This window comes from Capricornis sumatraensis, chromosome 8, assembly GCF_032405125.1.
Source record: "Capricornis sumatraensis isolate serow.1 chromosome 8, serow.2, whole genome shotgun sequence".
NCBI classification, from domain to species: domain Eukaryota; kingdom Metazoa; phylum Chordata; class Mammalia; order Artiodactyla; family Bovidae; genus Capricornis; species Capricornis sumatraensis.
The window spans coordinates 32,190,955-32,214,716 of record NC_091076.1 but is presented as its reverse complement, the minus strand read 5'-3'; the positions used below and the strand labels follow the sequence as shown (position 1 = coordinate 32,214,716).

The 23,762-nt window shown below is 37.4% G+C and overlaps 1 protein-coding gene and 1 non-coding gene across 2 annotated transcripts in view; both read left to right on the top strand.

Annotated features, from left to right (window-relative positions):
* RSF1 (remodeling and spacing factor 1) overlaps window positions 1-23,762 on the top strand; it is a 144,712-nt gene that overhangs the window by 101,348 nt on the left and 19,602 nt on the right. The window contains exons 6-9 of the mRNA XM_068977665.1: window positions 14,697-16,438; window positions 18,155-18,361; window positions 20,852-20,956; window positions 22,196-22,275. Coding sequence (XP_068833766.1) covers window positions 14,697-16,438; window positions 18,155-18,361; window positions 20,852-20,956; window positions 22,196-22,275 — 2,134 coding nt within the window. The remainder of the gene's footprint in view (window positions 1-14,696; window positions 16,439-18,154; window positions 18,362-20,851; window positions 20,957-22,195; window positions 22,276-23,762) is intronic.
* TRNAG-UCC (transfer RNA glycine (anticodon UCC)) lies at window positions 21,524-21,596 on the top strand. The gene has a single exon. It is a non-coding gene; the product is annotated as a tRNA-Gly (tRNA).

Below are 23,762 nucleotides of genomic sequence, written 5' to 3'. Positions count from 1 at the left end.
TCCCCTTTTTTATGGTGATCTAAGTGCATTGGTTAAAAGCAGCTAACCATTTCTTTAGAATATGCTCTCTAGCCAAGTCTAACTTTATTTAGATGCTGTAGATGGACAAGCTTGATTGTTTGAACCAAACAGACATTAAACAGACATCACAGCCCTCACTAATAACATTGTGACCTTGCTGTCAAGTGTAGAATCTTCCCTTCAAGAAAAAGCTTGTGACCATTTTGTATGGCTTGTCTGAAAATTTCTGTAAATCTTAAGTTTTAGTACAATATTTTTTGTTATTCTGAAAAAAAACCAGCAGGTGGAATGTTGTGTGTTTTTAAAAATAAAAACAAAAGCAAGTCGACGAAGATTTGAGAAAAAGAGATAAAGAGTTGAAGATATGCAATAAAAACCCTACAGAGGTCCACAGAAAAGAAAACCAAAGCAAGGAAACAGACAAAAATGCTAAAGACTATGCTTAACATAACTTCTTTTTTTAAATTTCTTTATTTTTAATTGAAAGTTAATTGCTTTACAGTATTGCATTGATTTCTACCAAATACCAAATATTGTTTCTACCAGACATCAATATCAGACTACCATGAATCAACCATAGGTTTACCCATGTCCCTTCCCATAACTTCTTGAAATAAAAAAAGACTACATATTTTAAAGACACTAAAGACCTTGGAAAATCAACCCAGAAAAATCAGCATCAAGACATATTCTAGTAAAACCCTTCAGCTTTGAAGAAAGTACTTTGGCCATCTTGACAGAAAGACCAGGTGGCTTATAGAGAAAATATCAGACTGCCATCACTATATTTGAAAGCAATGCCTTATGCCAGAAGAAAATGCCATAACATATGTAAGGGAAAAAATGTGAACCAGGGATTTTATGTCTAGCCAAAATGACTTCTAGATAGAGACTGCATGTATATTGCTATCAATATCTAAGATCACACACACACACACACACACACACACACACACACATATTTCCTACCTCTGTTCATGAGAGGAATCTGAGAACAATGATAACCCAGTAAGAGTGAGCACTCTTAGCCTCTAGATTTTCATTTCAAAATACGATTTTCTACTAAAAGGAACTAGTGCCCCATAGAGACAATTGCTTTAGGGGATGGGCAAGAAAAATGCAAGATAAGCTAGAATATTTTAGAATGCCAGAAATTAAGGATATACTCAGAAAATAATTTGGGCATCTCAGTAGGACCCAGTGGTGACTGGAAGGAGTGGTGAAAGCAGAACTGTTCTAGCCACAGATTTATGCAGTGATAGATTTTAAATCTATGACTTCACATTTCTGTAAGTTCATGATTGAGTGAATAAATACATGGAGAAGGGATCACTTTTCCCTGCAGGTGACTATCAATTCCTTCAACATGTCAGGGACTATACGTTCCTGCAGTGTGGAATGAATGAGAGAAATAGAAATTTACCATTAGGGAAATACTACAGTAGTGAGTGTCACAGGTGAGATCTGACAGACATTAAAATGAGTGGGTACAAATTTGTGGAGAAATAGTATATTAGCATAATCTCCAAGTGTCTTTCCTGTGACATTTACCTATTACAAAGAGGGAAATGGTTAACTTTACAGTGGAATCACCAGCTGACACCACCTTAACCAAATGATCAAGGTATTTACATCCTCATATACCCTCTGGTATAATGCATAGCATCTCTTTTGTGGAATTTTCATCAAAAATGTATATCTTAATCTAATCTTGAGAAAACATCAGACGAGACCAGATTGAGAGGTATTCTGCAAAATAACTGTCAAGGTCAGGAAAGAATGAGGAATGGTCACAGATTGGAGGAGACTAAAGAAATCCAAGAACAAAATGAGACATGTATCCTCAAAACAGAACAGACCTGGCAGGGGATGGGAGGATCTGGCGAAATTTAATCAAATCTGTTTAATAGTGTTTTACTAATGTTAATTTCCCAGTTTTGAGATGTGTGCTATGAGGGCACAAGTTGTTAACTTGTGAGAAACAAGGTGATGGTGTCCTTGAACTATTTTTGTAAGATACCTGTATGTCTAAAACTCTTTCATAATAAAGATTTGAAAAAGAATGTTGGGTGAGCATTAATTTAGAGTTTGGGAAGATCCCCTGGAGAAGGGAACGGCTACTCACTCCAGTATTCTCGCCTGGAGAATTCCATGGACTGTATAGTCCATGGGGTTGGAAAGAGTGGGACACCACTGAGCAACTTTCACTTCACTACATGTAACTAAATCTAAATGACAGATAGAGCAAAGAACATATAGTCTTTAATAACTTTGTGTTTTAACAGTGGAGCTATAAGACAAAACAGATGGAGAAAGAATGGGAAGAGTACATACAAAAACTTGTGGACTTTCCATTAAATTACTTTGGTGTGGTGTTGGTGTTCTGAAAAGATGCATAATATGTGTGAAATGTAATTGATATTCTAATTGTATCATTTGTGATATTCTTGAAAACCAAGATTCTCAGTGTGGGGAAAAAGAAATAAGATGTAAGAAAGTTAAGGAAATATTGTTATGAAACTCAAGGATTATTTTTATTATTTCCTAGCTCTGTCTACTGAAAAGACCTAGAAACAATGGCCAACCCAGTAGCGGTGAGCATCCTTAGCACCCAGATTGTGCTCTTGAAGTACAGTTTCCCATTAAAGTAAATCAAGGCTTCTTGGAAAAGTGGCTTATTCCAGTTCTTGGGTATCGTAAGCCAAGAAACGTCGTGTCATTCCAAGTAGTAAGGACTCTTACCAAAGTCACACCAAAAAAACCTCAAGAACCAACTTAAAGAGGTTTCCACTGGCTAAGATGGGACAAGCATCATAAGGATAATAGCTATAGTGGATTGAAACACATTGAAGAATATATCTTATATATATATATATATATATATATATATATAAAACTTGATTTATTTTTGCCTGTACTGGGTCTTTGTTGCTGCGCGGGCATTCTTTACTTGCAGAGAGTAGGGAGCTACTCTCTAGTTGCAGTGCACAGGCTTTTCATTGTGGTGGCTTCTCTTCAGAGCATGGGCTCAATACTTGTGATGCACAGGCTTAGTTGCTCTGCAGTATATGGGATCTTCCTGGACCAGGAATCGAACCTGTGCCTCCTACAGTGGCAGTCAAAGGGACTCATTACCACTGAGCCACCAGGGAAGCCCCATTGAATAAGTCTTAAATCTTGATACAAATTTCATCATGATACTAATAGAAAAATTTGAAGCATACCAGTGGGGACCAAATTATTAATTTGAAAACTGTTAAGCAGAAAGAATTGAGCTTTCATCCTGCCTTTTCAGTATGAACTATACCACCATAAAACAAAATAATACATTAGCAAAGCTTATTTTTATATAATTTATAATAATTGATAAAAGATTGAAAGAATGGGAATATCATCACTTTGCATTCCCTAATAAGGAAAGGTTTTATTTATTGAGCAGTAACATCTCTTAAAGCTCAACATTCAGAAAACGAAGATCATGGCATCCAGTCCCATCATTTCATGGGAAATAGATGGGGAAACAGTGGAAACAGTGTCAGACTTTATTTTTTGGGGCTCCAAAATCACTGCAGATGGTGACTGCAGCCATGAAATTAAAAGACGCCTTTCTTAGGTACGGATAATATTTCATTCATTTTCAGTCAGTAAAATACCTATTGAGAACATGCTCTGTGTCATACACTATTCTTGGGACTAGGAATGAAACTGTGAACAAAACCAATCAAATTTTAACCTTCACAGTGCTTACATAATAGTATAGGGAGATAATGAAGAAGGTTAATGAGTAAAATACTTGGTATGTTAAATGATAACAGGGAGCTATGGAGGTAGAATAATTTGGGGGAAAGAGATGGTAAAATTTTAGATTGGGAAGGGGGATGTCAAAACAGGAGTCACTGAAAAGGTGATACTTGAATAAGAACTGAAGAATCTGAGAGAATAAGCCATGCAGGTTTGTTGAGAATTTTAGCTTTTAATATGAATAAGGTGACGTGACCTTAAAGAGCTTTTATTATTCTCTTGATGTGATTCCCTTACTGTTCTTATTTCTGTCCTTGATTTTATTCTGGTCTCCATACTGTGGCCAATGAGATCACGTTAAAACAAGTGGCATGGTGACATTGTTTAGTAAGTAGCCTCCAGTTGAATAAAAAAAAAAAATAAAGTGAGGGCTTTAGCCGTTTTGGTGAAAAACAAAAACTCTTCCTCCTTAGGCTGGAGGGCATGGGATCAAACTATCGGTGGGAGGATTGGTCTTACCTTAAAATAGTGTCTCTGTTTTAACAGGTATGGGTTTACAGGTCTAATGATGTAAAGAGCTTCTGTCTCACGACTTCTGTTTTCTGTCTGAAATTGAAGACAGGGTCATCTGAAAATGGGGACATGGCCGAAAGATTAGAGTATTGAGGAGAGTGAAAAGGAGTGAAATAGCTGTTGCTAGAAGAAAAAACAGTAAGGTTACTGGATGGTGTTGAGTTTTTCTTTCTGTATCCTCAGTAGCTGACACAGAGCTCTGCTTATGGTACGTGCATTGTGCCTGTTTATTGTGAATTAATTTTGAATGTATGACACAAGGTTAGATTTGCGTTGCTCTGCTATCATTTGTTGCTTAAGCTCTAATTGACCATCTTGCAAAATGGTCAGTGTATTTTACTCAGGTTGATATACTAAGTGAGGAGAAATGGTTTGAAAGATATTTAGTACCATTTTCAAAAGAGCTATATACAGGAACTTCCTTCTCTGGTGGTTCAATGACTGAGACTCCTGCTCTCAGTGCAGGGACCCCAGGCCCAATCCCTCGTCAGGGAACTAGATTTCATGTGCTGCAACCAAGACCCGGTACAGCGAAATAAATAAGTATTAAAAAAGAAACAAAATAAGTTATGTATGTATCTCATTTTAATGACATATGTAATTAAAATGTACATAGGTAGTTTTAATGACAACTCACCAGGCTTCCCTGGGGCTCAAATGGTAAAGAATCCACCTGCAATGCAGGAGACCTGGGTCCGATTCCTAGGTTAGGAAGATCCCCTGGAGGAGAGCATGGCAACCCACTCCAGTATTCTTGCCTGGAGAATCCCATGGACAGAGGGGCCTGGTGGGCTACAGTCCATGGGGTCACGAAGAGTCAGACTCAACTGAGTGACTGAGCACAGCACCATGAATGGGAATAGTGTAACCAGCTATACTTGATTTGTGCAGGACTGTCTCAGTTTTAACACAGCAAGTCCCAGGTCTTAGAAAACCCCTCAATCCTAGTTAAACCAGAAAGTGTGGTGACCCAAAATTGGGTTGCTTATCATTTATCTGATTATAAACATAGTACATGTTCACTGTGGAAAACTCAGGGAAGTATAAACAAAAAAGTAAAAATTAGTGTCACATGACCAAATGACAGCACCACTGCAGTCTCTTTCTTTCCAGTCTTCATTTTAGGCACAGTTGCTTATTTGTTTATTTATTAGAATTGATATGATAAATACAGTTTTATATCCAACTTTTAAAAGTACATATATTTATGTATTTATTTGGCTGCATTGGGTCTTCCTAACTACACTTGGCATCTTTTGTTGTGGCCTGAGGGCTTAGTTTCTCCACAGCATGTGGGATTTTGGTTCCCCAGCCTAGGATCAAACCTGCCTCCCTTGCGTTGTAAGGTGGATTCTTAACCACTGGACCAGGCAAGTCCAGTGTCCTACTCTTGTACTTACCATTCTACTTTGAGAACGTTCCCATGGCTTTAAAAACTCTAAAGAACAAAGTTTGAAGTATGAATTAAGCGCTTAACAAATATTTATTATTGACTGTTTATACTAACACCAACAGTGTTTGAACACATTCTTTCACCATATTTTTAGAAACTTTGAATGTTATCATAAATAGGAACATTGCTGGTTGGTTTGATTAAAATCATATTGCTTTTTAAATTTTAATTTCTTTGATTACAAGTAGAGTTTGAACATTTAATCTTTTATGAATTGCCTGATCATATCATGGCTTATTTTCTTCTAGGACTTTTTAGCTTTTTCTTGTATTTTAACTAGTCTTTAAGTAAGTATATTTCTTAAATCTTTCTTCAATGCAGTATTCCTTAGTATCTGTTAACTGTTATGTAAGGGAATGCCAAAGAATGCTCAAACTACAGCACAATTGCACTCATCTCACACGCTAGTAAAGTAATGCTCAAAATTCTCCAAGCCAGGCTTCAGCAATATGTGAACTGTGAACTTCCAGATGTTCAAGCTGGTTTTAGAAAAGGCAGAGGAACCAGAGACCAAATTGCCAACATCGGATGGGATCATCGAAAAAGCAGGAGAGTTCCAGAAAAACATCTATTTCTGCTTTATTGACTATGGCAAAGCCTTTGACTGTGTGGCTCACAAGAAACTGTGGAAAATTCTTCAAGAGATGGCAATACCAGACCACCTGACCTGCCTCTTGAGAAACCTATATGCAGGTCAGGAAGCAACAGAACTGGACATGGAACAACAGACTGGTTCCAAATAAGAAAAGGAGTATGTCAAGGCTGTATATTGTCACCCTGCTTATTTAACTTCTGTGCAGAGTACATCATGAGAAACGCTGGGCTGGAAGAAGCACAAGCTGGAATCAAGATTGCCGGGAGAAATATCAATAATCTCAGATATGCAAATGACACCACCCTGATGGCAGAAAGTGAAGAGGAACAAAAAGTCTCTTGATGAAAGTGAAAGAGGAGAGTGAAAAAGTTGGCTTAAAGCTCAACGTTCAGAAAATGAAGATCATGGCATCTGGTCCCATCACTTCATGGCAAATAGATGGGGAAACAGTGGAAACAGTGTCAAACTTTATTTTTGGGGGCTCCAAAATCACTGCAGATGGTGATTGCAGCCATGAAATTAAAAGACGCTTACTCCTTGGAAGGAAAGTTATGACCAACCAAGAAAACATATTCAAAAGCAGAGACATTACTTTGCCAACAAAGGTCCATCTAGTCAAGGCTATGGTTTTTCCAGTGGTCATGTATGGATGTGAGAGTTGGACTGTGAAGAAAGCTGAGTGCCAAAGAATGGATGCTTTTGAACTGTTGTGTTAGAGAAGACTTGAGAGTCCCTTGGACTGTAAGGAGATCCAACCAGTCCATTCTAAAGGAGATCAGCCCTGGGATTTCTTCGGAAGGAATGATGCTAAAGCTGAAACTCCAGTACTTTGGCCACCTCATGCGACGAGTTGACTCACTGGAAAAGACTTTGATGCTGGGAGGGATTGGGGGCAGGAGGAGAAGGGGACGATAGAGGATGAGATGGCTGGATGGCATCACTGACTCGATGGACGCGAGTCTGAGTGAACTCCGGGAGTTGGTGATGGACTGGGAGGCCTGGCGTGCTGCGATTCATGTGGTCACAAAGAGTCGGACTCGACTAAGCGACTGAACAGAACAGTAGCAATACCAACATTGAGTGCACCCTTCTATAATCATTAACAACCCTAGAAGTTAGTTATTTGACATTTTAATTATTTTTCAAAATGGGAAAATATGAATGAGGAGGTAAAGAAAAATAGAAATGACCTTCTAGGCAATGTTGAGTGGTTAAAAATTGATTGCTTAAGGGAATTTTCTGATGTGACTAAAGGTTGTGGTAAGAAGGAGCCAAATAATGTATTTTTGTCATCATGACTGCCAAACCATACTGTGTAAAGTGGTTTTCAGGCTTCATTTTTTAAAAACCCTCACAGCAGTTCCTTGAGTTAGGTATTCTGACTTCATTTTTAAAGAATCCAAAGAAACTTAGATTAAGACAGTTATCCCAAGGTATCATACGTGGCCAATGTGTATATGTAAGTAGCAAGAGAGCTTTTAAGTTTTATCTGGCTCATAATCTTAATTTTTAATGAAATATTTAAATAAACACATGATAGTATGAAATACTTAAATATTACTAAAATTTGCTTTTAATTTTTAAAAACTTATAGAACAGTTAAACATTTCCCTTACCCTTCATTTTCCATTCCATTCCCCCTACGCTTATTGTCTAAGCAGTGCCACAATCCTGTGAATCATGTAAATTTGCTATATATGTTTGTGGCCACATCAGCATATAGCATTATTATACATTTCAGAACCTCTACAAGTGCTATCATATAACCTCTCCTTTAGCATATTGCTATTTCACTCATCTTTCTGATTTTGAGATTTATCCATATTGATCTTAAAAAATTCATGTCTTTTTTTTTCTCTGTAGTGATTATTCATTTTTCTGTTTGAGAGATATTATTTCTCATTTTCCTCTTTTATATCAGTGCTACAGCAAATATTCATGTACATATTTCTGTTTAGTTTTATGTAAGTTTACTTTCTTTGAGTAGAATTGCTAAACTATAGAGTATATTTCTTCAGGCTTTAGAGTAGATATTTTTCCTACTTGCTCTTTACAGTGTTTATGTTAATTTATACTCACTATAAGCAGATAACATTAGAGCAGAATCTGAAATCACTATGCTGTTTTAAAATTTCTCAAGTCTTGTCTTACAAGAAGAGAATTATAAGGAAATTAGAGCATCAGAGATTGGTTATTCCTTATCACTGAATAGATGACATTAAATGATATAGATTAATTTTGTTGAGTATGGGAAAGAGCAAGTAGTAGGAAGCAAGAGTAAGAGGAAAGGAAATCAGACAGGGTTGTATTTGGCTACATGTTTTTTCAAATGGAATTTTTTTTCTTTTTTTTCTTTAAATTGAGAGATTTTTAAAAAATTCTGTAGTGCTTTACAATTTTCAAAAGTTTAACACACATGACGGAGAAGGCAATGGCACCCCACTCCAGTACTCTTGCCTCGAAAATCCCATGGACAGAGGAGCCTGGTAGGCTGCAGTCCATGGGGTCACTAAGAGTTGGACACGACTGAGCGACTTCACTTTCACTTTTCACTTTCATGCATTGGAGAAGGAAATGGCAACCCACTCCAGTATTCTTGCCTGGAGAATCCTAGGGACAGAGGAGCCTGGTGGGCTGCCGTCTATGGGGTCGCACAGAGTCGGACACAACTAAAGCGACTTAGCAGCAGTAGCAACACACATGACTTCATATAATCCTATAATACTTTTTTTCTGCTCTCTCCCTGTTGTACCACCCCGCATTCCTCCCCACACTGGTACACTGATTTGTTCTCTTCCTCTGTGAGTCTGTTTCTTTGTTTTATTCAGTAGTCTGTTGTATTTTTTAAGATTCTACGTAAGGGATAATCATGCAGTATTTGTCTTTCTCTGTCTGACTTACTTCATTCAGCATAATGCCCTCCAAGTCCATCCATGTTGCTGCAAATGGCAAGCTTTTATTCTTTTTTATGGCTAAGTAGTAAATGGCAACCCACTCCAGTACTCTTGCCTGGAAAATCCCATGGATGAAGGAGCCTGGTAGGCTACAATCCCTGGGGTCTCGAAGAGTCAGGCACAACTGAGCGACTTCACTTTCACTTTGCACTCTCATACATTGGAGAAGGAAATGGCATCCCACGCCAGTATTCTTGCCTGGAGTATCCCAGGGACAGAGGAGCCTGGTGGCTGCTGTCTGTGGGGTCACACAGGATCGGACATGACTGAAGCAACTTAGCAGCAGCAGCAGCAGTATTCATTATATATATTTACATTTTTATACATTTCATCTATTGATGGACACTTAGGATGCTTCCGTACCTTGGCAGTTATAAATAGTGCTGCTATGAACATTGGGTTCATGAGTCTTTTCAGATTAATGTTTCTTTCAGATAAATACCCAAGAGTGGAATTGCTGGGTCATACGAAATTTCTGGGCCTCCAAGGTGGCTCAGTGGTAATGAATCCTCCTGCTAACGCAGGAGACATGGGTTCAGTCCATGTGTCAGAAAGATCCCCTGGAGGAGGAAATGGCAACCTACTTCAGTATTCATGCCGGGACAATCTCATGGACAGAGGAGCCTGGCGGGCTACAGTTCATGGGGTTGCAGAGTTGCATATGACTGAACAACTGAGCACACATAGTATTTCTACTTTCAGTTTTTTGAGAAACCTCCAAACTGTTTTCCAGAGTGACTGCACCAATTTTCTTAGCCACCAGTAGCATAGGACACTTCCCTTTGCTTCATGTCCTCACCAGCGTTTGTTATTTGTATTCCTTTTGATGATGGCCATTCTGACACGTGTGAGGTAAATTTTTTTCTTATAATAAAAAGTCATGTGGTAAGCACTCTAGGTCTGGTTAAGCAGCTCCATAAAGCCGTCAAGTACCCTTCCTAGTCTGCCATCCTTAGCATGTGGCTTTGATTGTTCCCTTTTCAGGTATTGTGTGCAGACTCTGGACAGAAAGAAGGGGAAAGGGCAGAAGGCATAGGTCAGCTGAACCCTGTAAGTCTTACCCAGTAGATTTCTTTATGCATCTCATTAGCCAGAACTGGTTCAAATGACCCTTAGCTTTAAGGTTTCTGAAGAGGCAAGTACTTTCCTGAACAAAATCAGAATTCTAGTAGTAAGAAAGAAGATAGATACTGGATAGGCAACTAGCAATGTCCTTCACTGTAATTTACATGAACATTCAATGTTTCATTACATAGTGATTCTGGTTGGGACGGGTGGGAGAGCACATAACAGGTGATTAGTAAATATTTGTTGAGTAAATGAATGAATGTGCTTTAGAAACCTGCAATAGGTAACAGCTGTCTTGAATCCCTTCAAGTTTGTCAAGCAACATTGCTTCTGCATTGTGATTTTAGAGGTGAATTTTTCCTTGAGTATTGTTACTTCAAATTTCATGTCTCTTAAACTCATTTGCATCTTCCTTTACAGTTTGCTTTTGACAAAACTTTGTTGAAAATGGTTATATAACTAAATGACCTTCTTACCAATTATGATAGTGCTTAAAGTTTCGTTCTGTGTCCTAGTTTTCCTGTCTTCAGCTTAATAAGGATACACCCATGTGATCTATAGGAGCTATAGTTGTCATTGTTGTCATGTTTTTCTCTTGTAAGAGCTAAGCCAACAAATATTGAATATTTTGGGACTAAGAGAAACAAAAGCCAGTGAAGAATAATTATTGAGGTCACTTAGTCAGCTTCTTTGTTTGTACATGAAGAAGTGAGGATCACTGAGTTTGTAAGATATTCAGAGATACACCACTAGCTGAATTAGGATTACCGAACCTAGGAGTCTCAACCTAATGTTACTCTTCATTTTATTTTGTCATGTTGTTATTCAGATCAGAATCACTTTAAAGGACTTAATCATTCACCTCCCCAAAAGCAAAGTGCCATTTTGCCTTTGGTGAGAATCACAGTGAGATCCTGAGTTGCTTTTTGAACCACATCTATTAAAAAAAAAATTAAATTGTGTCCTGTATTTCTGTATACTCTTTGTATTAAGCTAAAGTTATTGATAATGATGGTAATCTATATATTAATCGTTATCCAAGATATTTCTTGAATTAAGATTTTCTGACACACTAACCAATGTCAATGCATAGGAATTTACTGAACCTGCTTAATAAGTGGGAGACAGAGACATTCAGACTAGATCATTCCTGCCATGTCTTTAATTTTCTTAGTGACATACATATTTTTAAATTAATGTATGACCATGTAAAGAGGGCGGAACAGTACTCTAATTTCAGGTTCTCAGTGGTTATCAGCAGTTCTTGAATTTTTTCACTTGCAGTTATGATTGAACGTAAACAAAATGGGTGATTTGTAATAAAAATACTTCTTAAAAGTAATACTGAATTCTCAGTTTAAAGAAGTCTTTATCTCACTTTTCTCCATTACATTTTATTCCCATGAAAACTTTGAAACTGTCTGCTATATCAACTTGGCAGGAATCTGTTCAGAAAAAAATTTTTAATTCCTATCTTGGTAAAAATTCATTTAAAACCAAAGTTTTCCCATTGCAAGGGTTCAGTTCAGTTCAGTCGCTCAGTCGTGTCCGACTCTTTGCGACCCCATGAATCACAGCACGTCAGGCCTCCCTGCCCAACACCAACTCCCAGAGTTCACTCAGACTCACGTCCATTGAGTCGGTGATGCTATCCAGCCATCTCATCCTCTGTCGTCCCCTTCTCCTCCTGCCCCCAATCTCTCCCAGCATCAGAGTCTTTTCCAATGAGTCAGCTCTTCGCATGAGGTGGCCAAAGTACTGGAGTTTCAGCTTTAGCATCATTCCTTCCAAAGAAATCCCAGGGCTGATCTCCTTCAGAATGGACTGGTTGGATCTCCTTACAGTCCAAGGGACTCTCAAGAGTCTTTTCCAACACCACAGTTCAAAAGCATCCATTCTTTGGCACTCAGCTTTCTTCACAGTCCAACTCTGACATCCATACATGACTACTCGAAAGACCATAGCCTTGACTAGATGGACCTCTGTTGGCAACGTATTATCTCTGCTTTTGAATATACTATCTAGATTGGTCATAACTTTCCTTCCAAGGAGTAAGCGTCTTTTAATTTCATGGCTGCAATCACCGTCTGCAGTAAGTCTGACACTGTTTCCACTGATTCCCCATCTATTGCCATGAAGTGATGGGACCAGATGCCATGATCTTCGTTTTCTGAATGTTGAGCTTTAAGCCAACTTTTTCACCCTCTTCTTTCACTTTCATCAAGAAGGTTTTTAGTTCCTCTTTACTTTCTGCCATAAGGGTGGTGTCATATGCCTATCTGAGGTTATTGATATTTCTCCCGGCCATCTTGATTCCAGCTTGTGCTTCTTCCAGCCCAGCGTTTCTCATGATGTACTCCACATAGAAATTAAATAAGCAGGTTGACAATATACAGCCTTGACATACTCCTTTTCCTATTTGGAACCAGTCTGTTGTTCCATGTCCAGTTCTAACTGTTGCTTCCTGACCTGCATATAGGTTTCTCAAGAGGCAGGTCAAGTGGTCTGGTATTCCCATCTCTTTCAGAATTTTCCATAGTTGCTTGTTATCCACATAGAAGCTTTGGCATAGTCAATAAAGCAGAAATATATGTTTTTCTGGAACTCTCTTGCTTTTTTGATCATCCATCCGATGTTGGCAATTTGATCTCTGGTTCCTCTGCCTTTTCTAAAACCAGCTTGAACATCTGGAATTTCACAGTTCACGTACTGCTGAAGCCTGGCTTGGAGAATTTTGAGCATTACTTTACTAGTGTGTGAGATGAGTGCAATTGTGCAAAAGTTTGAGCATTCTTTGGTATTGCCTTTCTTTGGGATTGGAATGAAAACTGACCTTTTCCAGTCCTGTGGCCACTGCTGAGTTTTCCAAATTTGCTGGCATATTGAATGCAGCACTTTCACAGCATCATCTTTCAGAATTTGAAATAGCTCAACTGGAATTCCATCACCTCCACTAACTTTGTTCGTAGTGATGCTTTCTAAGGGCCACTTGACTTCACATTCCAGGATGTCTGGCTCTAGGTGAGTGATCACCATCGTGATGATCTGGGTCGTGAAGCTCTTTTTTGTACAGTTCTTGTGTATATTCTTGCCACTTCTTCTTAATATCTTCTGCTTCTGTTAGGTCCATAACAGAACCATTTAGGTCCATAAGAAGGACCATTTCTGTCGTTTATCAAGCCCATCTTTGCATGAAATGTTCTCTTGGTATCTCTAATTTTCTTGAAGACCTCTCTAGTCTTTCCCATTCCGTTGTTTTCCTCTAATTCTTTGCGTTGATCACTGAGGAAGGCTTTCTTATCTGTCCTTGCAATTCTTATAGGTAAAATTAGTACTTAATGAATTCTGAAAACATGGCTCAGATTCCCTTAGCACAATTTTAAAACATATATGCCTTGTCTGTAATCTCATTCAAAGATTATGGTATATACTAAATATGACTTTCGTTATACTTAAATTTGCACTGTTAGGTACTCCATAAAAATTGTAAATATTAGCCAATAAGGTAAAAAGAGGAGTTAACAGGTAAACATAGTTTCTTTGTAATATATTACATTCTGAAATGTTTATTGATGGCATTTGATAAAGTAAATTGTAATATAATCACATTAAGGAGTGTTACACAGTTAAGTCCAATTCTCTGAAGACATTTCATAAACGTCATAAGAAAATGCTAATGTTTCAGTGAGGACAATGGGGCAGCATGATTCCAACTTTGTCAAAAACACATAAAACTAGAAGAAGTAACCTCAAATAAAATACTAATAGTAGGTATTCAGATTTTGGGCATATTTTCCTTTTTCTGTACAGAATTGTTACTTTTGTAACCTGATTAAAACATAAAACATTTTCACACTGCCTTTTTCATGTTTTCTCAATGAAATGAAGTGCTCTATAACTTGCAGAGAACAGTTGTCAGTTTTTAAAACAAATATGGTCTTTTGGAAATGTTTTATTATGATGTATTCTTAGTTTCATAGTTTTGAGCCATCACTTGAGCTTGAATAAATTATTTGAGCTGTATAAATATTTGCATTTCATTGAGAGCATTGAAGTTAAAAGTATAAAGCAGAAATCTTTCTATATGACAGTTTTTTAATGTCTAAACGTTGTACTTCCGAGTTTGGTATTTTCTTTACTGTCTGCTTTCATCTTTTATTGTCAAATGTCCCGTGACAAAAGCCACCTCTTCTAAGAGAGAAATTTCAAATGGAAATATTTTTTATGTTATGCCTTATACATTTCATAATCTTGAATGCTTAGATTCATGTAAAATTTTTCTTATTTTTAGAGGAACAGAAAGGAAGTGCAAAAACGAAAAGTGAAGAGCGGCCAGTAGATTCAGAAAAATGTTCTACACCCAGTCCTCTAGAAGGGACTACTGTGAAAATAGAAAAAGAAGGTGAAAAGGAACTTGGAAAACTGCCAGTCATAGTGAAGCTGGAAAAATCTGTGCCAGAAAGCGAAGAAAAAAAGATTATCAAAGAAGAAAGCGATTCCTTCAAGGAAAATGTCAAACCTGTAAAAGTGGAAATGAAAGAATGTAAAACAGATCCTAGAGATATCAAAGGTAGTGTGGAGAAGTTAGAGCCTGAGAGGCTAGACTTTGTTGGCAATGTTAAATCTTCTCAAGAAATTACCGAAAAGTCTACCGAAGAAACCGAGAAACTTAAAAATGACCAGCAGGCCAAGATTCCACTAAAAAAACGAGAAATTAAACTGAGTGATGATTTTGATAGTCCAATCAAAGGACCTTTGTGTAAATCAGTTACTCCAACAAAAGAGTTTCTGAAAGATGAAATAAAGCAAGAGGAAGAGACTTGTAAAAGGATCTCTACAATCACTGCTTTGGGTCATGAAGGGAAACAGCTGGTAAATGGAGAAGTTAGTGATGAAAAGGTAACTCCACATTTTAAGACAGAACAGATGGAGACAAAGTTTTATGATACAAAGGAAGATAGTTGCAGCCCCTCTAAGGATAGAAGTGTCATGGAGGGAAACGGAGCAGAGTCTGTAAATTCTGTCATTGCAAGTGTAAAAACAGGTGATCTTGAGAAAGAAGTGGTCCCTTTAGGGAAAGATACAGATAATTCAATATCAGTCTTAGAGACCCAGAGTCAGAAAGAGCACATAGAGGAAACTGATCCTTCAGAAATGGAAACCTCTCTTGAGACTGCAGAAATAGCAAAGGATCTCTCTTTAAAAACTGCTTTATCTACCACTGAATCCTATAGTATGAGAGTTGAAGAGAAGTCTCCCAAAAGTAAGAAGGATAAGCGCCCACCAGTCCTAGAGTGTCTTGAAAAGTCCAAAAAGACTTTTCTTGATAAGGACACACAAAGATTGAGTCCAATACCGGAGGAGGTTCCAAAGACAACTGTAGAATCATTAAAGGCTGGGTCTCCTGAGGCAGCTGAAACTTATCCATCATCTAACGTGACTGTCCACTGTGAGAAACTAGCCTCAGAAGTTGAGTGTCAGAATACAAGTTCACTTGAAGGTCAGTCCCTGGAGAAAGTAGACCCAGAAATTTTAAAAGTGGATTCTGAATCAACAAAGGTAGAAGTCGATAATCTGGACAATGCCCAGACCTCTGGCACAGGTGATCCTTCTGAGACAAAGGGTTCTATGCAAAAAAGCAAATTGAAATATAAGTTGATTCCTGACGAAGAAAACACTGCCTCAGAAAACACAGAGATAACCTCAGAAAGGCAGAAAGAAGGCATCAAATTAACAATTAGGATATCTAGTCGGAAAAAGAAGTCAGATTCTCCTCCCAAAATTGTAGAGCCAGAAACCAAGCAAGAGAAGACAGAAAAGGAAGAAGAGAAAACAAACGTTGGGCGTACTTTGAGGAGGTCTCCAAGAATATCTAGACCCACAGCGAAAGTGGCTGAAATCAGAGATCAGAAAGCTGATAAAAAAAGAGGGGAAGAAGATGAAGTAGAAGAAGAGTCAGCAGCTTTGCAAAAGACAGACAAAAAAGAAAATTTGAAAAAAGCAGAGAAGGATACGAATTCTAAAGTAACCAAGGTAAAATTTCTCCTACTCTGAGCTTTAGTTTTTATTAGAAATCTTTGACTTTTAAGTGTTCATAGCATTTTACTTTTGGCTAAAACAACTCATTCAAAGATAGAACAGCAACAAGAAAAAATGCCTTTCTTCCTATATCTGAGATGTCTTACTAGTTATCTCCAGACATTAAATTTCAGACTATATCATCTTTTAAACTTTTTCTCTATTATAGGCAGTATAGAAATATATTCTAATTGTAAGTTCTACAAGTAATACCTAACTTATAACACTTGAAAAATGAAAATTTCTCACAAACACTATTAACGGTTTGGGCTGCATCTCTTTTGGTCTTTTTTCCATATATTCCTGTCTGTGTTTGTAAATATTTCCCATGCACTTAAAAGATAAATTCATTTTTCTGTGAGTTTTTCACTTAACAATGTGTGTCTGAGCACTTTCCATATCAGTAGATAGAGTCTGCTTTCAGTTATTGATGGCCACATAGTATTCCATAGTGTGGATGTGCCTCAGTTTCTTTAACTGCTCCCTGATTGATTGACATTTAGGTTGTTCCCAATTTTTCACTATTACAGGCAATGCTGCATTGAAGATCCTTTTGGACATGAGTGAGTATTTCTTTAGAATAGAATCCTAGAATTGGAATTACTGGGTCAAGGGACATATGTATTTTAAGTTTTGATAACTTTTGCTTCTTTACTTTCCAAAAGGCCCCATTAATGTACCCTCTCATTGCCAGTGTTTGAGAGAGACTCTGTTTCCCCATTTCAGTTATTAGTCTTAGAGCTAGATTTTTTTTTTTCTTCTATGACCTTCTTGTTTTAAGCATAATCTTGTACAAGTCTTTAGCCAGCCTATGGAAAATTTGTTGTAGTTAAAGTGCTACTTAAAAAAAAAAAAGTGCTCCTTTTGTTTTTGATTTATTTAAGTGATAACATTGTTCTTAATTGTAAGTGGTCCTTAGTTCCTTAAAATACTAAATTTTTATTTTTAAAAATTTCCTCCCATTGTTAGAGTTATTTTGGTCCTTGGTGAGGACTTAAACTGTAGGAGTGAACTGAAATATGACTTTAAAATATTGTGAAGCCAACCAATAGAAAGCAGTTCCCAACATTATAATGTTAGTCTCTGAATAATACATTTTTTAAGTTTGTCAGAAATTTTTATGCAGTTGTGATCTATTTCTCTGATATGAGAAATGTTAACAATGTGTGAGAATATAGTCAGTGTTCAATTATAGAGCCTTTGAAAAGTGCATGCCCTTTGACCCAGAATCCTCTTCCAGGAATTTATCCTAACCACAGAGGTTTATGTAAAAATTTTATGTTTGCAAGAATACATTGTTTATGAAGGTGAAAAAATGGAAAACTACCTAAATGTCTGTGTAGTTGTGGATTAGATATAGGTATGTGATGGCATATTATATAAAATATACATACACACACATGATGTTAGAATATTTTATCACTAGGGCAAATATTTAATAAGACAGAATGTTCATTATAATTCTCCCCTCCCAAAAAGTAGAAAAAAATAATGGAAATATATACCAAAATTTAATAGTAAGTATATCTGTTGATGAAACTACAGTAATTTTTCTTTTCTTCTTTGTATATTCACTAAGTATTCCACAATGCATATGTAATCGGAAGCGTGTTGTTGTATTTTTTACATTGTTATTACATTAAATTGTCCTAATCTTTTATTTTACACAAGGTAAAGCCCAAAGGCAAAGTTCGATGGACTGGTTCTCGAACACGTGGCAGGTGGAAATATTCCAGCAATGATGAAAGTGAAGGGTCTGACAGTGAAAAATCATCTGCAGCTTCAGAAGAGGAGGAAGAAAAGGAAAGTGAAGAAGCCATCCTAGCAGATGATGATGAGCCATGCAAAAAATGCGGCCTTCCAAACCATCCTGAACTAGTGTGTACCTGATCTCTATGGACAGTATGCAGATTATTGCCATGCTGTGGTTGTCTGAAACATTGTAACTTATCTGGGTTTGATCATGATTTCAATTTTTTGTGTGTAAAATCCTTTCTTTCTATTCTCAGATAATAACCTAATTCTAGGGAGGATTAGGATCTTGCTTTCATTCTACCTAGCTTTGTAATGATGTTTCCTCCACTTAAGCATGCACTGTTAATCTCTTCTCACAGATCAGTTCATTCAAATATTCCTATTCTGGTTTTTTGTTTGTTTTTTTTTTTTTCTTCAAAATTTTGTTCTTTCCCTTTAAGTTACTTTACAATGTTATTTCTGAAGTGGCAGCTTCAAATGAGTAAGACCTGAAGGGCTTGTTGCCTTTCTGTAAAAACATATAAATAAGTCAAGTAATAACCCAGTAGGGCTTTAAACTTTAGAAATGGGTATTTCTAAAAAAAAATTTAAGAGGATAATTATAGACCAGATATATTCAGAAAAATAGTGACAGATTTACATGGGACTTTCTTATCTGGAAAGTAAGTTCTTCAGTTCAGTTCAGTTCAGTCGCTCAGTCGTGTCCGACTCTTTGCGACCCCATGAATCACAGCACGCCAGGCCTCCCTGTCTATCACCAACTCCCGGAGTTCACTCAGACTCAGGTCCATTGAGTCGGTGATGCCATCCAGCCGTGTCATCCTCTGTCATCCCCTTCTCCTCCTGCCCCCCAATCCTTCCCAGCATCAGAGTCTTTTCCAATGAGTCAGGTCTTCGCATGAGGTGGCCAGAGTACTGGAGTTTCAGCTTTAGCATCATTCCTTCCAAATAAATCCCAGGGCTGATCTCCTTTAGAATGGACTGGTTGGATCTCTTTGCAGTTGAAGGGACTCTCAAGAGTCTTCTCCAACACCACAATTCAAAAGCATCAATTCTTTGGTGCTCAGCTTTCTTCACAGTCCAACTCTCACATCCATACATGACCACTGGAAAAACCATAGCCTTGACTAGATGGACCTTTGTTGGCAAAGTAATGTCTCTGCTTTTCGATATGCTATCTAGGTTGGTCATAACTTTCCTTCCAAGGAGTAAGCATCTTTTAATTTTATGGCTGCAGTCACCATCTGCAGTGATTTTGGAGCCCCCCCAAAAAACCCAGTTCCTCACCTAGATATATATTTTTGTAGTTTATGACTGCTTTCTAAAGAACCTGTTGAAGAAGCACTCTTGTTATGCCCAGCTGTTCTGTTTTGAATAGATCTGACTTCGAAAGCAAGCTCTACCTATTACGTAGAAAGAGACATAAAGATGCTTCCACATAGGTAGAGTTGTGTAGAGCAGAAACAAGTTATGTAAAGTTGCTCAGAACAGCTCCTGATACTTGTTGTGGGCTGAGGTAAAGCTATTTATTTGTGGTTTAACTTTCAGTTTTCTTCCTAAATGTGAAAATCGTATCTGGAAACTAAATTAATCAGTCAAGTTTATCATATCTCAGTAGTTTCAGAGGGTTTAAGGAAAAGACATAGCTCTGAAAAGACTAGATGTCAAAATTACACTGAGAAGACCCTTCTAACTATTTTTATGATCTTCAAACTGTAAATTTTTTAAGTGGAGAAAGGCAAAGAGAAGATTTGTGATAGTGGTCTTTTCTGCCCTCTAAATCAAGTAAAAATCAACATTTGTGTTGTTTTCCTACCATTACCTATTTTTTTTTTAATTGAAAGAATGCATTTTGACTAAGGAGAGCATGACAACCCTCTCCAGTATTCTGGAGAATTCCCAGAAACAGAGGAGCCTGGCGGGCTACAGTCCACAGGGTCACAAAGAGTCTGACACAGCTGAGTGACTAGGCACACACTAGGTGGTAATAGATGACAATGACAAAGAGGTGTACAGAATTGAGAAGTAAAATGAAGTAAGCAGAAATGACATCCAGGAAGTGGAGAAAGTTGCACCCTTCTTAGAACATAACGGAGGATTTTTATTCTATTATCTTACTAACTGCTCTGAAAATCCCATTTGCTGGTTACTGTGCCAAAGCGAATGACGTTGGAAACTGAAGACCTGAAATATGGTTAATTTCATATGCTGGATATTTCAGAATCATCTCCAAAATAGAAATCTCAAGCCACTATTGTGTGTTAAGTGGTAGGAGAATGATGCTGAATTAGATGTGGTCCTTGGGAACTTCCTTGGTGGGCCAGTGGTTAAGAATCCCCTTGCAATGCAAGGAATGAGGGTTCAGACCCTGGTTAGGGAACTAAAATCCCGTAAGCTGTGTGGTATGGCCCAAAAACAAACAAACAAAAAAGACCTGTTAAATTCCTAATTAACTGAGGGTTTTTATTATTATGCTTTATCCAGATAAAGAGTATAATATAGTGTATTTCTTAGTATCATGCTAAGATATATAGAAATGTCTTTATTTTAACTTAAGAGTTACTGAATATTACCCATAGAGATATGTTGACATTAATCTATGGTTTATTTCAGATCCTTCTGTGTGACTCTTGTGACAGTGGATACCACACTGCCTGCCTTCGCCCTCCTCTAATGATTATTCCAGATGGAGAATGGTTCTGCCCCCCTTGCCAGCATGTATGACAACCCAGCACAGTTCTGGTTTTCCAGTCTCTGCTTTTATATTCAAATTAATATTTCTTGACAGCCACTAAACATTTTAATCTTCAATTTATAGATATTGCTTATCTCTTCTTTAAATTTCTATAAAAGTAGAGGCTATTGATTAAAAACTACCTTTTGTTAGTATCTTATAGGTCTTCCCTTTATTTTTACCCAAAGCAATTCTCAAAGGACCTCTTCTTTTTACAAAATTATAATCTCTGGTTTATTTTTTCTCACATTTGTTAAAGGCACAGCCACCTCTCCCCTCCATGAGGATAATATACAAGGGAAGAAATTAGTTTCTTCCTGTTGTTTATCCCTTTGTTTCATCCTCTTTTTCATTTCTGCCTGCCTTTTTTTGTCAGTTTTATAGATGATGTTATAATTTATGGACCATTATAATGGTACTATGAATAGAATCATGGATTCTATTTCTCTCATATCTTGATTCGGTGGATTTCTTTTAAAACCTGAAGAGCAGAATATTCTTTTTATTCAAAAGGTCCTTTCCAGTCTCATTTTGCTTTAAAATTTGGGAATTCCCTGGTGGTCCAGTGGTCTGGACTCTGTGCTTCCACTGCAGGGGGCCCAGGTTCAATCCCTGGGCAGGGAACTAAGATGCCACAAGCTGTGCAGCATGGCTCAAAAAAAAAAAACACCCAAAGATGGTGGTCTTCATTGCATTTTTTTAGTTAAGTGGAATCATTTGGCTTAGCATCACTCTGACAGCTCTATATTGTTCAGCTCTATTTTGACCTATTAACTGTTTGGCATGATTTTGTAAATTTTTTTTCCATTCTCTTAAAAAAAAAAAACAGTGATTGACACCATTATATTTTCTTGTACATGTAACCTTCTTCCTTAAAAATGCCTTGGGATTTAAAAACTTTTTTTAATCACTGTCATGTATATATGCTGAACCAAATGCTATTTTAACCATTAATTACTGCCACCAAGGTAGATATAGAATATGTTTCACAAAGCTGTAAGTTTCTTTAACGTGTGTGTTACTTCAAAGATAGCCTGCCCATCTTCAGTAGAGTGGATGAACTGAAGTGGCATCCTTTATTTAATTACATACAAGGAACATTTCACTGTTTTCTCTGTGGGGCCTTATTAGCTCTCTTAGCACTGTAGCTTTTGCTAATAGGCAAGAGATAAGTGATTGTGGAAAGGTGTTTAAGATGACACTCATCTGCTTTATGTTTTCAGAAACTACTGTGTGAAAAATTAGAAGAACAATTACAAGATTTGGATGTTGCCTTAAAGAAGAAGGAGCGTGCTGAACGCAGGTACTGTGATATGTGTGTTAATGTTTCACTTGGGAATTTGACATCAGAATTATCTTCCAGTATAGACTAACATGTCTGTATAAAGCGGAGATTGGTAAACTCTTACTTGTGGGCCAAATGTGGCCCACTTCTTGTTTTCGTATTGCCACCTAAGAATGGGTCTTTTTTTTGTTGTTTTTAAATGATCAGAAAAAAATAAAAACAAAAGTCATATTTCATGGCACATCAGAATTACATATTCTGATTTCATTGTTCATAAATAACCTTTGCCATGCTCATTGTTTATATGTTATCTGTGACTGCTTTTGCATGACAGCTACAGAATTGAGTAGTTGTAACAGAGACCATATAACCCAAGCCTAATATATTATCTGTCCTTTTACAGGAAGTTTGCCAAATCTCTGATCTAAAATTTTTATCATAACCTACTCTGAATAAGTATTGGCCCGAGTATTGTGGAGGATATGTGTCTAAGTATGTAGGGAGTTCAAGAAAACACAAAGAATTGGTCTACAACTTAGTTTCCCATGGCTTCTCTTTGGGTGGGTAGAATTAACATTGGTGAAATAAAGAACTTACTGACTGTAAGCAGCGATTCCGTTTTCAGTATGCCCCTGCAGTATGGTCTAAAGCAGTTAGGCTGTGTTCCAAACTGAAGAGAAAAGATGAGTAAAACAAACCTCTTGCTTACCTGGAGCTTATCTTCTGTGTATGAACCAGTGATGCAAATAAGTAGGCAAATTGAAGTACGTTTAGAGCAATATTGGAACATTGTGGAGGAGCACTGTAGTTCTCCAAGGGCTTGGATTATCAGGGAAGCCCTTGCAACATAAGTAGAGGTGATACAGACTGACATGCAGAGAAAGGATGTTTTAGGCAAAGAGCACAATAAACGCAGAGACAGAGTGTAAATGTGAGAGTAAGAGGGGTGTGGGGTGAAGCTAAAAAGGAAACTGAGGCCAGATTGTGAACAGCTTTGCATAACTGGCTGGGAAATGTGATTATTCTCTAGAGGTGGTGGGGAAGCCATCAAAGGAGAGATATGCATAATCAGACTTTTATTTTGGAAAAATATACCCTGGTAACAGCAAGAAGAAGGAATTAGCATTAAGGCCATTGGAATAAAGTCTGTGGGAGTCAGTGAGGTCTGAACTAGATCACTCATCATGATAATAAAGTGGAGAGGCTGAAGAGAATTTTCATAGTCTTAATCAGTAGGACTTGATGCCCATGTATTCATAATATGAGAAAAATTGAAGCAGCGTCTCCTTCATTTGTTGCTACTTTTTTACTGCTATCACATAATATTACCCTAAAAAATTTAGTTTCCTTTCAGGCAGTCTGCTCATTCCATAATCCACACATTTTACTCTCTACAAAGGTGAGCATTAAAACTGGGTTCAAGGACTTCCCTGGCGGTCCAGTGCTTAAGACTCAGTGCTCCTAATGCAGGGGACATGGGTTAATCAGTTGTCTAAATACCTTTA